Raw genomic sequence first — 17,189 nt, 5'->3', positions numbered from 1 at the left:
AAATAAAATGTAATTGAATATTAAAATTGAATATTTATATATTCCGTTTCAATGTTGTAGATATTGCATTCACTGTCTGTGTACCAAGTTTACAAACTATAATTTCAAGATGATATAAGTTAATATATTAAACTTCTCAGATGCATTCAGATTTCAAATTCAGTTCTATAAATTCAAATTGAAAACCAGAGACAACATCCTGGTGCTTTACAGTGCCTGACTTGGTCTGAAATAGGTGCCGGTACTCAATTTGGGTATCGGTACTGTTTATATTTAGGTCCAGAAGCTCCACAATACTTTTGAGCTAATATTTTCTAAAAGTAACAGGTGCTCAAGCAGTAGAACATTTGAAATGATGGTACTCAGCTCTGGTGAGCTCCTGCCCAAGTCAAGCGCTGCTACTTTGCCAGCCAGGAAAGGTAGAGGAGAACAGATTAAAGACTGTGTTAACACACTTAGCTAAAGCCTATAGAGACCCACATTGGAAGTGTCAAAATACCCATAAAACCTAGCGGTCAAACAAGGAAACGGTTCAAATTGTTTTTCCACCCTTCATTTTTTTCATAGGGGATTTTAGAAACACTTAAAATAGGGGCTGTGTTTTGTGTAGGCTTACCCTGGCGTGACGTTTTGATAACCATTTAAATCTCTCTCAGAGAAGGTGACTTATCAATATATTTGTCTATTTACTCAGATTCGAAAAACGAATTAGCATAATAGTAGACGTCATGCAAGACTACAAATCCCTGCAAGCTCCTGCACATCATCTCTGACACCTTTGTTAACAGGTATTATATCAATTTAAAACTTGCACAAGACAGTTCACAGAATTGTCCATTTAAAGACATTTTGCCAATTTATTCATTACTACATGGTAGTTAATCTAGAGATTCTTAGCTTTGCCTCGATTAGGCAGTCTCATCCAGATCATCATGGCATTTGTAGTTCTTTATAATAGCCACATGAGCAGTTTTATTTTATTAGGCAAGTCAGTTAAGAACAAACTCTTATTTTCAATGACAGCTTAGGAACAGTGGGTTAACTGCCTTGCTCAAGGGCAGAACAACAAAATGTTACCATGTCAGCTCCAGGATTTGATCTAGCAACCTTTACGGTTACTAGTTCAACGCTCTAACCACTAGGCTACCTGCCGCCTCAGGTAGGTAGTTAATTAGCATTTCATTTTGGGGGATTAAATACAGGATCATTTATTGATAAGTCACCTTGTCCTATGGAGATTTACACGGTTATCAAAACGTCACACAAGGGTAAGTCTACACGAAACACAGCCCTTATTTTAAGTGTTTCTAAAATCCTCTATGGGGAAAATGAATGGTGTTTGACCGCTAGATTTTTATGGGTATTATGACTCATATTGTGGTACTCCATTTGGATAAATTCAGGAAGTTCATGTAAAGGACTGCAACCTGCTTGCTTATCAAGTACCGTTTAAAGTGCCAGGGCCCTCATGTAGAAAAGCTTCTAAATGAACTGTACGAAGAAAATTTTGAATGTTAGCAAGTACAAAAAAGTTGGTATTTATCAATTGCTCGTACGCTTGATTTACACACACCTGTATGTATTTTGCCTTGATAAATCAGACACGTTCTAAAACACTGCTAGTGCACGTGAAGTCTCATTTACATAAAGAACCGCCCTAAATGACCATTTATGGGTCATAAACCTTCCCTTTAAAGCTGCAAGAAATGTCACTAATTTCTGTCCGCCAACATGGAGAAATCAAAGAAAAAAAACTTTTCGGACGCTGAAATAGAACTTTTGATCACCGAAGTGGAAGCAAAACAAGACATACTTTTTAGAGCCCTCATCAACGGCTTGACAAATAAGAGAAAAAATATTGCTTGGGAGCAGGTTAGAGCTGTGGTAAATTCTGCCTCATCTGAGTGCAGAACAGTTAATGAAATTAAATATAAATGGTTTGATTTGAAAACATATGCCAAAAAAAAAGATTATCCACAAAAGGGATAGAAGTGCAACAAGAAGAGTGTGGAGTGACTCTTCACTGTCTGCTATGGACCAGCGCATTGGCAACATAATTGGAGAGACCTGTGTCTGGCATCATTTGATGGTGATACTGAGGACCCTCTCCCAGACCCTGAAGGAATACCAGACACACCAACTGATGGTAAGCCAAACTTTATTTTCGCAACCATATTCAGACATGGACCACATCTAAATATTTTTTCTTCACAATAAATATATAACAAAACATGAAATCTTCACAGATGTGGGTGATTTGCCTGACCCCCTCATCCATCCCCAGGCCTACAAGAAGGGTGTCTGCTTTGGCAGCTGCGCGGCATGTTTTGACTGACGCAGTCCTGAAACAACAAGAGATCAACACATCAATTATTGGACTCAAACAGCAGCTGGAGGATGTATGCAACAGCCTGAGAGAGAGAAATCAATCATTGAAATAACTTGTTGATTGTGTCAAGCATGTGAGACAAATTCTGGCGCAATGTAAATGTGTTTTCCTTGTCGATTTGATTTCAATATTTGGAAGAACAGATACCTAAAACCGTTTAATGATATTAACTCTTGTCTTCAGTTCCAGAGCTATGGGTGGTGGGAAAAACTCCGTCAGGCATGGGCTCATCCGGTCTGGGTGGATCATTCAGTGGAATGCCATTTTTGATTGTAATGTTGTGGAGCACACTGCAAGCCTTGACAATGTAGCAAACCTAAAAAGGAATTTGCACATTGTATTACATTCACGTAATGGCATTTGAAGATGTAATTTCATAGGCAAGCCTTGCTAGGTTGGTATTGCAGTATGCCTTCTGTCCCAGACAAGCACAGCCAACGCCATTTCAGCAGGCCTATGGTGCGCGCCACTGTTGTTCTTGTGCGTGCATGGCTTTGGTTGTACCTTGCATCTTGTTGGTTTGAGGGGTTTGTGAGGGGAGTCATCAGCCATGGTTTTTAATGGGTAGCCCCGGTCTCCTGCAGTTATGAACACAACATTCAGTTTCCCATTAGAGGTCTAACATGGCAATTAAAACACAAGTCACTTACCAATATCCTCAACAGCTCCCTTCTGGAGGTTAAGGTCGACTGACCTGTTCTGCGCAATGAATGACTCATGTGTCCCACCTGGCCATTTGGCCACTACATTCAACAAAGCCAAATGTGAATCACAGATGACCTGCACATTGACAGAATAGAAACCTTTTCTGTTGACGAAGTTGATTTCGTTCACTGATGGTGCTTTTATTGCGATGTGGGTGCAGTCAATTGCTCCAATGACATTGGGAAATCCAGCTATGGTATGGAAATCCCCTTTCAGTCTGTCCGTTGCACAGCAGTGTACGGAAACGATGTATTGTGGGGTCAATGAAATAATGCCATGAAGGACTGCAGGCAATATTCGGCTCATGGTTGGTTGTGAAATGCCAGACAGATCCGCAATCTCCCGTTGGAATGTTCCAGTGGCCAAAAATTCCAAGGTGGAGAGGACTTGGGTATGCACTGGGATGGCATTGGTGCGTTACGTCTCACTTTCTAATACTGGAGAGAGTTGGTTGCAGAGATACAATAAAATATTCCTTGGAAAACTAAATCTACTAATAAGCCAAGCGTCGCTCTCAACAAAAAATTATGCACGCTCATTGAAAACAGCTGCATAATGCAGCTTGTGCCAGATTGACTTTTCTACCACAAGGTGCTGTGGGTACGCATGGTCAGAGGTGTGCTTAAATTTACGCACATTCTCAAGTATAAGTACAAATTGATAAATCCCACACTTTGCTTAGAAATGATCGCACACATGCTTTATGAACATTTCTGTTCGCACGCAACATTGATAAATGAGGGCCCAGGATGATGTCTCTGGTTTTGAATCTGAATTTAGAAAACTGAATCTGAATGCATCTGAGAAGTTGAATAGAGTGCATTCAGAAAGTATTCAGAGCTCTAGAGTGCCTCTGTGGCGATGGGAGAAACTTCCAGAAGGACAACCATCTCTGCAGCACTCCACCAATCAGGGCTTTGTGGTAGAGTGGCCAGATGGAAGCCACTCCTCAGTAAAAGGAACATGATATGCTGCTTGGAGTTTGCCTAAAGACTCTCAGACCATGAGAAACCAGATCCTCTGGTCTGATGAAACCAATATTGAACTCTTTGGTCTGAATGCCAAGTGTCATGTTTGGAGGAAACCTGGCACCCTCTCTACGGTGAAGCATGGTGGTGGCAGCATTATGCTGTAGGGATGTTTTTCAGCAGTAGGGGCTGGGAGACTAGTCAGGCTTGAGGGAAAGATGAATGAAGCAAAGTACAGACAGATCCTTGATGAAAACCTGCTCCATAGCACTCAGGACTTCAGACTGGGGTGAAGGATAACCTTCCAACAGGACAACGACCCGAAGCACACAGCCAAGACAACGCAGGAGTGGCTTCGGGACAAGTCTCTGAATCTCCTTGAGTGACCCTGCCAGAGCCTGGACTTGAACCTGATCGAACATCTCTGAAGAAACCTGAAAATAGCTGTGCAGCGACGCTCCCCAACCAACCTGACAGAGCTTGAGAGGATCCCCAAATACAGGTGTGCCAAGAAGACTCACGACTGTAATCACTGCCAAAGGTGCTTCAATAAAGTACTGAGTAAAGGGTCTGAATACTTATGTAAATATGATATTTCAGTTTTGTATTTGCAGAAAAATCTAAACCTGTTTTTGCTTTGTCATAATGGGGTATTGTGTGTAGATTGATGAGGGGGGGAAAAAACGATTCAATCTATTTTAGAATACGGATGTAGCATCACAAAATGTGGAAAAAGTTAAGGGGTCTGAATACTTTCTGAATGATCAATGTTTCTTTAGAAAAATTATTTAAATAGGAATAGTTTCACCATATTAAAATGAGAGTCCAGTTCACATAACATAGTTGACCTTAGAATGAGGGTCATGTTTATTTTTTTTTACCTTAAAATTAATAACTAATCATATGAAATACGTAAACTCCAGAAATAACTTTGTCAAAGCATTGTAAAGGGCTTAACAACGATGGTGAAAACTTTTGGGATTATGTGGGTTAAAATATTCCTAGAAGTCACAGAGGGTGCATAGAGTGTCTTTATTGATATAGAAACGTGTTCTATATTAAAGGCAACTTCGTTTAATATAACGGACTTTTAAAATGTAATATTGGTGCACAATTTCTACTTAAAATATCAAAGGGATGCAAAAGGGACTCATTTCGTCGAACGACCAGTACACAATAGCAACATTTGTGTCTATTGTCGAAAAACAAACCTTCATAATTGCAAGTGTGTGCAGTAAAATGTAATTAAAATCATGACAGAACCATTGAGCACATAACAACCCAGCATGTCTTCATATTGATTTTGGGTTGGACAAATGGAACGAATAGATAGATATAGATCTATATTATTTGCATTATGCAACCGAAAACAAAAATTAATAATGAATGTGTAGAAATACAAAGTATCCATGAATAAAAAGAAAATAATTATATTAAAACTCACACACATCATACTCAACATATTATGAAAGAAATTAGTGTACCCGTAATATTAAAGTCTGTTTCACCACAAGGTGGCACTAGTTCATTACTGTTGATGTGCAGTGAATTTCTTGAGGCTGAGAGTGTAATCCGTCCCTCTCACCTCTACCTGGGCTCGAACCAGGGACCCTCTGCACACATCAACAACTGACACCCGTTACCCATCGCTCCACAAAAGCCGCGGCCCTTGTCTGCAAGGGGAACAACTAATTCAAGGTCTCAGAGCGAGTCACGTCACCGCTTGAAACGCTATTAGCGCACCATTTTTATTTTACCTTTATTGAACTAGGCAGGTCAGTTAATTAAGAACAAATTCTTATATATTTTTTTGGCGGCCTAGGAACAGTGGGTTATCTGCCTTGTTCAGGGGTAGAACGACAGATTTGTAACTTGTCAGCTTGGGGATTTGAACTTGCAACGATTGCTAGTCCAACTCGGTAACCACTAGGCTACCCTGACGCCCCATTTCACATTGGTTACAAGAGCATATGAGCTCCTTTGTGTGTTTTTTTGCTGTGATATATCTATAACAGGAATGTGCAGCTGACTCCAAGTGCCTGTATGTTTTAAACTCGCAAGTGTGCAGTCTTGTTTTTCCCAATGTGGATGCCTGTTTGTGGGTGTGCCTGTGTGGCGTGAGTGTGTTCATGTCTTTTTAAGCATATGCAGCTGTTTCAGTTGAGCTTTATGCACACAGCGTAAACCTTTATGCCTTTTGTGTTCTTCACCTACAGATTTCTAGACTCTGTCATATCCTGCTGCTGAACTCTGGAAATTATTGGCCACGTTCCCAGCAGCGCAGGGTCTTGGCTAGAAGGGATCCAGCTTTTGTCAAATTAACTTTTAAAGTATTTTTTAAAGCATTTTACCTAACCCTTTTCCTAACCTTAGCCTAATTCTCCTAACCTGCTATGTTAATTATATTAACCTGCTGCGTAAGTTCTAACCTGCTACGAAAAGTCAAATCGGACTTTAATTTGACAAAAGCTGGATCCCTTTTAGCCATGACCGCAGCGCAGCCTCCTGGGGCTGATTCAGCCAATGCTCCCACCCAGGAATCCTGGACGTCTGACAGCAACCAGTCCAGACTCTCTTTCAAGGCCACACTCCGTCAGCCTCTCCCGGGCCGTGGCCCAGAGTCCGCCCTCCCTCCCAAGGCTGTCTCCCATCTTTATGGAGCGCCCAGAAAAACAGCCACTCTCTCTCCTAAATAACAATTTCTCAAAACTGCCTGCCACACCCCATTTTCTTTCTCTCCCCCCTGACCTCTCCCGCCCCTTATGGTCATCCCTAACATTTCACACAACAGAACTCTTTCTCATGTTAGTCTGGAAGCAGTTAAAACCATCCTGTTAGATGTGAAGGCCAAGGTTAAATGGGAAAAGTTTAATGGCAACATTTGCATAGAGCTTTTTCATGTTGAAACAAGTATTTTTTAGACTTTGTTAGAGCATGTTTGTATTAAATATCAGTTTTCAATTACACCTCGTGCAGCCATGTGTGATTTTGAAAGATGGCAATAGGCCTGGAAAGTGAAACGTATCAGGACATGTTTTTCCACATACAATACATGCACAAATATGAACTTTTGTGTCCACACATCCACTTGGTTAAAAACACACACACAAAACGCATTGGATTCTTTTGATATTTCATTTATTTTATAAAAAGGAATGCATTTAAGAAAAACAAATGATGTACCACTATTAGTGTTTAATATGTACCGTTCTGACACATGCATAGTGCTACTGGACACACAAGACATTCCATACATGAACACAGTTCATACATACATACATACTGTACATACATACTGTACATACATACTGTACATACTTACATACATAGTTATTCATATATTTATACAAATCATACAGGGTTAGGCAACACGAATGAAGTGATAGGTATGTTTGCGTTGTCTTTTAAGAAACCCGGGAGAGAGCAGGCAGTCAGGCAATATGGAAGCTGCCATAGTGCTTTCACTATTCCTATTGGTCTGGCCTAGCCTGGAATCTACATTTATAGGCTCAGTTTATTGTGAAGTGAAACAATTGGAACAGAGCATATCAGTTTGGATTCCAGGCTAGGGCTCGCTGTCTAACTAGCAGGCTGTAAAAACCTGCATGGAAATATGAGGACCAGAAGCGTGGCCAAGTGAGAGTGAGTGTGTCTGGACAAAGGCAGATGAGGTTCTTCCTGAACAACAGGAACCGCTTTATGAAACACAGGACTTCCCTGTCGTTAGAGGATGTAGAGTTTATTTAGGTGTCTTGAGAGAATAAAGAGGGCGACCTCTCGTGAGAAGGGAATGGAGACCCCCGCTCCCCTTGAAACTGGATCTTCTCTCGTTTATGGAGGGGGATTATTGGGATTGGGGAAGATGAGACGTGTTTACTCTGGACTAATCCCATGTCTTCCTGTGTTGAACAGGACTGTGCTATTTTTCAACCATTCTACCTGGACTGGCTTGGTGGTGATATTGCTGTTATTTGTTGTGGTCTGTTTTTAAGACTTCACAGTGAGATTGACCTACCCTGTTTAATCCCACTCTCTGCACGTCACTGACAAGTCAATGATCAATAATACTGTAAAAAATAGAGCGGTCTCGCTCCAAACACTTCAGACTTACATTCAGGCCCATTCCCCTGGAGCAAGGCCCAATAATAACAGAAAGCACACTCTGCCACTGCGTTGCTACAACTTTGTTAAAACAACAATCATGTTGGTTATCGGCTGCTGGGTAGCTGTCATTGAATGAAATGTATCAGTGCCAACTCACTTCAGGAAATGTGTTTTCTGATTGGGCCTTCCTCTTAGGAAACATTAGTTACAAAAGACAACAGTAAAAGTGAGAGAGACAGATTTAAAAGTGGGCGGAGAGCGAGAGAGAGAGAGAGAGATTGTTAATGAACAAGCTGAACTTACTGGAGTACACCAATACACATTAGTTCTTACAAAGGAGTTAAATGTCATGCAATATACGTAAGCAGAGTACTTTTGTTTTTGCAGTTAATCAAAGGGATCTATGCATGTTTATATATGAAGATATAAAGCCCTGGTTTAGAGGGGTACTTGTAAGGGTTTTGGCCTGCATGGAGTGCAGTACTGAGTGAGGACAAGTCACTGCCTGGGTGCCTCACGTCTCTCTATATGAGCAAAGGACTATGAGTATTGTATGTATGGATACATATATAATTCACTCAGGGAAACTTCTGTGGTTTAACCTTTCAAGAGGGTGACAGCCATAAACAATCACACAACGCCTAAATGTCTACAAAGTGCAATATTTGAAAGCTTTCCATTATCGGGGTGCAGTAAAACACACCAAAAACTCAGCACCACGATTATGTATATGGTGTCTGTGGATTTGGCTTTCAATAAGAGAGTCTGCATACATGTAAAACAAGCGGACATGCAGAACATTAATTAATGTATCGTTATATTCAAGACTCCCTCAACAAAGATTGTGACTCCACTCTGTGAAAGTCTCTAAGAAAATGTTTAAAACATTGTTTAAAAAAAAGACAAAAAAAAGGCTCAGCTACGATTGTGAATTCATTGAATAATAGTGAATTCACTCGAGGATGATTGTGTTATCACGCTCTTGTGGTGAATCGGTTGAATGCTGATTGTGAATTCACACAGGTATGATTGTAATGAGAGTCAACGATGTTGTGACATCTCTCCAGACAAACAGACAGACGGTCGTCTGTGTGGCAGGTCTGGAGTGGGGATGGGGGGTTCACAGGTGTGCTTTCCTCTTTAAGTCTCTTCACCTGCACACAGCCCCATCACACACACTATCCCTCTCACACACCCAGTCGAAACAGACACGCACGCACACACATTCACATTCAGAAACACACACTGTGTGATTATAGCATCGAGTCAGACACAGGTGGTGCACTCTGCCTGCATGATGGGCGTGGTCTGGTGTTCGTGTTTGTTGGTGCAGTGCTCCATAGAGCTGGAGCTCTTGAGGGGCACCAGGCATCGGTCAGCGGGACGCCCGCTGGTCAGCAGTCCCCAGCAGCACAGCACGCGCAGGAACTCTTTTCTCATGTCCTTACTGCGTAGCGTGTAGATCAGCGGGTTGAGTGCCGAGTTGAGCGTGGCGATGCCGAAGAAGATGTCTGCCTTGGAGAGGACGGGGCAGTCCACCCTGCGGCAGGAGGTGTCCAGGAGGAGGACGGTGAAGGCGGGCAGCCAGCACACGATGAAGACGCCCAGCACAATGGTGACCGTCTTCAGCAAGGCGTAAGCCGGAGAGTTGGTGGCCTCCTGGTGGCTGGAGCGCACGATCAGATAGATCCGCACGTAAAGGATACCGATAGATAGCAGGATGATGCTGAAGATGGTGACCACGAACAGGATGTACTTCTTGGAATAGAGGGGCAGCAAGACCGAGCACTCAGGCAGGTTGTTGATGCAGTTCCAGCCGATGATGGGTAGGCCCCCCAGGAGGATGGAGGTGACCCAGCACGTCCCGATCAGCAGGAACATACGACACGTCCTGTTGGAGCCGTACACCCTGACCTTGGTGATGGCGATGTAGCGCTCGATGGCGATGGCCAGCAGGCTGAAGACGGAGGCGGCCAGCGCTATAAAGGCTGTGCCCTCCCGGATGAACCACTGCACCGGCACCAACTCAAAGGTCCTTGGCCCTGATAGGAAGATGTTGGCGATGTAGGCTGAGCCGGCCAGCAGGTCAGAGAAGGCTAAGTTCCCGATGAAGAAGAACATGGCGGAGTGGAACTTCTTGTTGCGGAACACGGCAATGAGCACCAGCAAGTTCTCCAGAATGATGATGCTGCAGATGATGACAAAGACGATGTTGAGGGAGCTGAGCTGGGCCTTCCCGTTGGTGCGCTCCTCCAGCTCCTCCGAGGTCATGTCCTTGGCAAACACATAGTAGGCATGGATCAGGGTCCGGTTGTAGTACTGGGAATACTTGCTCTTCATGGCAACAACGGGGTGGCAGAGCACGGTGGCTTTTCGGCAAAGAGTCATTCACACAGTGGTATGGTGGCGGTAGAGCTGGTCTGGGCCGATGGTCATTCTCTCAAGAGGAGACGTCTGGGAGAAAGGGGGAGGACGCAGGGCAGGCAGGCTGAGGGGAGGGACTGTGCCCGTCCCAGAATCACGTCTCTGTGGCCCAGGAAGCCTGGTTGGGTCACCTGCAGAGAAACAGAGAGACATGGTCAGGATTACCAACAGGGCATATAATAGTGTGCATCGTGTGATTTTAACCAATTATGAGTAGGCATTGCCTACTAATTGTCTACTAATTGGTTGATGATATCATTGGAAACACTTTTTTACTACAAAACATATAAAAAGCACAATTTTTACACGTTGATGTTGGGGTGGTGCTGGAGATAACAATGAAGTAGATTTTTCCCTTTAAATAGACATTTTAAAAGGGGGAAAACGGTTGATTCAAGTGTCAACTCATCTAGGGGAGACAAAGTAATGAGTTGGTCTGTGTTACAGTGAAATAGTTTATTAAGGTCAGACTTGCTTATGACACAAATCAGAGCAGTTGTGTGTGATGTGTGTGTGACTGATTCTTACTGCCATAGGGCCTGCTTTGGCCTGTGGACCTGGGGTGATCAGACATTTCTTAGGGTTCAAAAATAGATCCAATCCGGACAGATCTGGCATCTGCCTTTAGCCACAACTCTCCCCTGAGCATTACACAGAGAGGACTGTGTGTTACAACATGTGCTACTGCTGCAAATACACTGTGTACTGTGTCCTTTTGCTACATCTCCAGCTAAACACCCACACAGGCAGACAGTTGCTGCTTTTGTCTGTGCAACAGGATTGGAATGGCAGTAAGGAGATAGTGTATTAGTGTTGAGCTTTGAGAGACTCCAGGACAAAGTTTACGTCATCATAATAACCTATCATGAAGAGTTACACTCTTTGACCAATCTGGAACTGTAATTCCTAGGAAAATCAGTACGAGGAAAAATAGGAAACAAGACATTTTTCTTCCAGAACAGTAGCCTAGATATTTCTGCAGACAGAGATCACCTATAGGCTGTAACCTCAGAACCTAACGGTCCGTCAGGATAGAACAGACAGCAGCCAGGTCTGTCTGTCTACCGAGGATATTCCGCTCACCATTTCTAAGCACTTTGCTGTCAACACTCTGCTCCGTCACACCATCGTTGTCCAGACTGAGCAACATTTAACTCCATTGAACTCACTCTAACACCAGCATTGCAGCATAGATCGTGGATCAGCCAGACTAGGGCCAGGGGCAGGACTCAACGTGATGACCCCCAAACACTGGAGGGCATATCACAAGATGGGGACTTTCCAGACGTGTGGGAATCATATTATTAACCAATCTAAAGTGAAATGAAAAATCTATTCTCATGGTCATTGGTTAAGATAGTTGTAAAAGCCACAGTTGGGTCATAACATTTTAATTAGCAGATGTGTGTTACTGGTTTTCAGATCCACTCTACCCTTAAACATTTACATTCAACAATTAATTCAAATTGAGCCATTTGTTCATTTGAATGATACAGTTTAAAATAATAGCTTTCAATCAAATGTATGCAAATAACACACTTGTCCATAAAGAAAGCTTGCAATCAGTACCCAAAAGTCAAAACAGTGTTGAAAGCAAAAGGAGGGTCTGTTAAAACAAAAATAAAAGCTGTCCAACAGTAAAGAGGTTCTGGAAAATTGATTAGAGTCTGAGCTGGTCTCTTAAATACGTCGACGGTAACGAGATGCGTCTGGAGAACAGCTCATAGTAACCTGATCCTGATGCTTTCACTGCACGCCTCCTCTCTACAGCCTGAACTGCTGCTGCCTGCTTCATTTCCCTAATCTAAACGGTTTTACTGCTGGTTTGGGTAGCTCGCTAGGTAGTCTAACTGCCGTCCTGTCTACTGGGCTGTGACAAACCTCAGTGAGGGTGAGAGAGGGGCTGGGCTGGGGAGAGTGGAAAGAGCGGCGTGCCCATGTGGAATGGCATCTGGACACAAAGGCAGGAATCTGAGACATCTCTGTGACGCACACAAAACCCTCACGCACTCGTGCACACATACTCACAAAAACACACACTGATACCAGCACACACCAGACCCCCACATATAAGCTTCAACGTCATGTGCCTGTCCATGCACCGTACACAGGAATGGAATGTACTGAACATAGCCCTATACACTCTCACACACACACCTAAGAGTATATACTTAACACACAGAGAGCTGAGGAGAGCAGCACACCAGTCCAGCTGCACACACACACACACACACACACAGGTTGAACACACACACAGCTGCTCTTGGCTACTAATAATAACCAGAATGCTCTGCTGTTTCCTCAAGCAGGAACAAAAGAACAATAGTCTCCTTCAGAGGAGCTCTGCCTTTCAGCCTGAATAACACAGCCACACCAAGCCATGCTGGAGTCACTCCCTCCCTGGTCAGACTACTCCCAATAGGGCTGCTGCAACTGTATTAGCCGTTGGACGTGTGCTGATGTATGCCCATTTTATGCTGGGGTCAAATCCAATGTCCCCTCTGTGGAACAATAAAGTTGATTCAATTCAATTAATATATTCCTATTTCCTTATCGGAATCACAGCATCAGGTCTCCGCCCGTCCCCTGGTTTCCTGTGTCCATAAGTAGAGAGAAATCAGGGCTTGAGGCTGAGTGGCTCTGCCAGCCGCACCAGTGTAATTACATCAAGTTACATTACTACTGCAGACGATAATGATGTTGTTATTGGAGGACTCAATATAAACCAGCTCTCTAAAAACTGCTGAGATGGAACAGAGCAAGAGGAGATTATGTGATGTTTTGGAAGCAGCTTCTTCCTTCCTCTCAGCTCATCTTTCAGTTAGTTCTCTTCAGTCAGATTTCTAAGGAGAGTTTCCCGACTGTTTCCCGACTTTGCTCGTAGACGGCAGCTCAAGGTCCCCTGTCAGACTGTGCGTCACCGTGGAGACCTTGGCGTGCCACATGACATCTCTGTGATCAGGGGATTTGACAGCGTGTGAAACCTGATGGGCTGGTTTACCTGCAGTGCTGTTGTCTCGCCCTTGATCTGCCCTGCCCTGTGCCACACAGGCCCAGACGTCTCCACGGCAACTAGCTGACAGACAGGACATGAGAGCAGCAGACTTCCTGTTCCACTGCTCTGTAGTCCCGAACCTCATACGGCACGAGACAAAGCTGTGCACTGTCTTGACACCTCATACATCACACATCACTGTCATATCCCTGCTGCTATAGCCATAACAGATAAACACATGCTCAGCACCAAGACCAAAACACACCTGCCACGATTCCTTCCCTCCCTACCTACCTTCAACAACAGGATGTGATAAGAGTGACTGAGATGATCGATTACACTGAGGGGTAGGCCTAGATCCAATGAGAGAACAAGTCTGTGTACTATGTGAGGTTCATGTGGTTCCACTGGCAGGTTTTTCACTGGTGCAAGAACCTAAAGCCTCAGGCATCTGTATTTCCATGGCTGAAGGCCCTACTCTAACCCACATTAGTGTTCAATGGTCTACTGCGAGACCAGGGGTCTCGGCCATACAGTACAGGCTGGAGAATGGTGTCTCCATTGTGAGTGTGTAAAAAAAAAGATAGAGAGAGAGAGAGAGAGAGAGAGAGAGAGAGAGAGAGAGAGAGAGGGAGGGATGGATGGAAAGAGAGTGAGAGGAAATAAGAGGTAAAAGGCAGCAGCGAGAGACAGGAAGACAAGCACCAGAAATACGTTTCTCAGGTGTCATTCGGAGAGACAGGAAATCATAAAATGCTTCAGGGAGCACATTTGCATCAAGAGAGGATCCGAAGACGCATCACCAAACATGTATGCTCATGCTGCATAGCCTAGATATGGGGTCATTATCAAAGCTATGTAAACTCAGCAAAAAAAGAAACGTCCCTTTTTCGTAAACATCCAAATAACTTCACAGATCTTCAATGTAAAGGCTTTAAATTTCCCATGCTTGTTCAATCAACCATAAACAATGAATGAACATGCACCTGTGGAACGGTCATTAAGACACTAACAGTTTACAGACAGTAGGCAATTAAGGTCACAGTTATGTAAACTTAGGACACTAAAAAGAGGCCTTTCTACTGGCTCTGAAAAACACCAAACGAAAGATGCCCAGGGTCCCTGCTCATCTGCGTGAACGTGCCTTAGGCATGCTGCAAGGAGGAATGAGGACTGCAGATGTGGCCAGGGCAATAAATTGCAATGTCCGTACTGTGAAACGCCTAAGACAGCGCTACAGGGAGACAGGACGGACAGCTGATCGTCCTCGCAGTGGCAGACCACGTGTAGCAACACCTGCACAGAATCAGTACATCCGAACATCACACCTGCAGGACAGGTACAGGATGGCAACAAGTTACACCAGGAATGCACAATCCCTCCTTCAGTGCTCAGACTGTCCACAATAGGCTGAGAGAGGCTAGACTGAGGGCTTGTAGGCCTGTTGTAAGGCAGCTCCTCACCAGAAATCACCAGCAACAACGTTGCCTATGGGCACAAACCTACCGTCGCTGGACCAGACAGGACTGGCAAAAAGTGCTCTTCACTGACGAGTCGTGGTTTTGTCTCACCAGGGGTGATGATCGGATTCGCATTTATCGTCGAAGGAATGAGCGTTACACCAAGGCCTGTACTCTGGAGCGGGATCGATTTGGAGGTGGAGGGTCCGTCATGATCTGGGGCGGTGTGTCACAGCATCATCGGACTGAGCTTGTTGTCATTGCAGGCAATCTCAACGCTGTGCGTTACAGGGAAGACATCATCCTCCCTCATGTGGTATCCTTCCTGCAGGCTCATCCTGACATGACCCTCCAGTATGACAATGCCACCAGCCATACTGCTCGTTCTGTGCGTGATTTCCTGCAAGACAGGAATGTCAGTGTTCTGCCATGGCCAGCGAAGAGCCCGGATCTCAATCCCATTGAGCACATCTGGGACCTGTTGGATCGGAGGGTGAGGGCTAGGGCTAGGGCCATTCCCACCTGAAATGTCCGGGAACTTGCAGGTGCCTTGGTGGGAGAGTAGGGTAACATCCCACAGCAAGAACTGGCAAATCTGTTGCAGTCCAAGAGGAGGAGATGCACTGCAGTACTTAATGCAGCTGGTGGCCACACCAGATACTGACTGTTACATTTGATTTTGACCCCCCCCTTTGTTCAGGGACACATTATTCAATTTCTGTTAGTCACATGTCTGTGGAACTTGTTCAGTTTATGTCTCAGTTGTTGAATCTTATGTCCATACAAATATTTACACATTGTCACGTCCTGACCATAGTAAGTTGTTATTTTCTATGGTAGAGGGGTCAGGACGTGACAGGGGGTGTTTATCTGTTTTTGTATGTCTATGTTCAGTTCTAGTTTTTGTATTTCTATGTTGGTTGTTGTTTGGCATGACCTCCAATTAGAGGCAGCTGGTTGTTGTTGTCTCTAATTGGAGGCCATATTTAAGTTGATGTTTGTCCCACCTGTCCTTGTGGGTGATTATATTTTGAGTAGTGTGTTTCTTCCCTCTCTGCGTCACGGTTTGTTGTTTTCTGGTTAGTTTGTTGTTTTCTGATTAGTTTAAGTATTTATGTATTGCATCACGTTTCACTATATATTAAATATGTGGAACACAAACGCTGCATCTTGGTTGGTCCGCTCCTTATCACAGCCGTGACACACGTTAAGTTTGCTGAAAATAAACGCAGTTGACAGTGAGAGGACGTTTCTTTTTTTGCTGAGTTTAGTTTGTGACCATGTAGCCCATCTAGTGTGTCTCCAACACCAAGGTTGTTTTACATCCACAAATGATCAGAACTAAAACAACCAGATAATACTATCCGTCTTACATAATCTAAGCTGCTCAAAGTTTATCATGCAATGTGTATTTAGTACGATATTCAAATGAACCATGCTGAATATTCAGGAGTCCGAATAGTAAAGATCTTCTGAAACCTTATCCTCTGGTTTCCACGGGCTCGACTGGTGCAGAGCCTGTCAACACTGTGCAACAAAGTGGGACTTGAAAGGGAAGTGTAGTAGATGGGACTTGTGAAAATTTGTGAAAATCGGCAATCAAAATAAATGTTCTCTCTCATTAGCCCAATTGATTCTATTTCTAAGATGCGTACTTTCAGATTTTCCAAACTCACCTGCGTTGCTCGCACTTTGAAGTCCACAATGTAGGGGGGAGGTTCTAAGGGTTAAGCTTGATGGTGATGGACAGAGATCAGCCAATTATTACTGAGAGATCAGCCAATTAAAACCAGCGGTTGTTTCGTACGCTCCTACCATAGACTTCCAGTCAAGACCCGTTCTGAGGCGCTGTAAAACCAGGCGGTTGGACAGAGAGAGCCGGCTGGTGGACAAAATGATCTGGTTCCTAACCCCACACTGAGACAAAGCCCCCCCCCCCCCCCCCGCATAGTGGTCATGTGACCCACTGATAGCTCCCTGCTCTGCTCTCACAAAAGCCCCAGGTGGTGTTTTCCCTTTCCCAGCAACACCTGATAAGCCCAAATTAGCAGTGTGTCTGTGTGCCTGCTGCTCCCCTCCCAGATAGCTGTTCCATTACCCACCTGCTGTCACTGCAGCACTCACAGCTTCCCAGCTCCACTTTC

At 44.1% G+C, this 17,189-nt stretch overlaps 1 protein-coding gene, 1 long non-coding RNA gene and 1 other non-coding gene across 4 annotated transcripts in view; 1 reads left to right on the top strand and 2 right to left on the bottom strand.

Annotated features, from left to right (window-relative positions):
- Positions 1–2,142: 2,142 nt before the first annotated feature.
- LOC106601285 (uncharacterized) lies at positions 2,143–3,545 on the bottom strand. The gene is made up of 2 exons (XR_014391940.1): positions 2,537–3,545; positions 2,143–2,342 (listed from the first exon to the last, which is right to left on the bottom strand). It is a non-coding gene; the product is annotated as an uncharacterized LOC106601285 (transcript).
- Positions 3,546–5,540: 1,995 nt separating this feature from the next.
- Positions 5,541–7,026, top strand: LOC123741689 (uncharacterized). The gene is made up of 2 exons (XR_006769192.2): positions 5,541–5,837; positions 6,279–7,026. It is a non-coding gene; the product is annotated as an uncharacterized LOC123741689 (long non-coding RNA).
- Positions 7,027–7,183: 157 nt separating this feature from the next.
- The window catches only part of LOC123723726 (sphingosine 1-phosphate receptor 2), a 32,438-nt gene continuing 22,432 nt past the window's right edge, over positions 7,184–17,189 (bottom strand). For both annotated transcript variants that reach the window (XM_014193381.3, XM_014193380.3), the window contains exon 2: positions 7,184–10,721. In XM_014193381.3, the coding sequence (XP_014048856.1) occupies positions 9,433–10,554 (1,122 nt within the window). In that variant the 5' untranslated portion in view covers positions 10,555–10,721 and the 3' untranslated portion in view covers positions 7,184–9,432. The remainder of the gene's footprint in view (positions 10,722–17,189) is intronic.

Source organism: Salmo salar, chromosome 03 (genome assembly GCF_965601325.2).
Source record: "Salmo salar chromosome 03, fSalSal1, whole genome shotgun sequence".
In the NCBI taxonomy this organism is placed as follows: Eukaryota; Metazoa; Chordata; class Actinopteri; order Salmoniformes; family Salmonidae; genus Salmo; species Salmo salar.
This window is presented reverse-complemented; position numbering and strand designations above follow the sequence as displayed.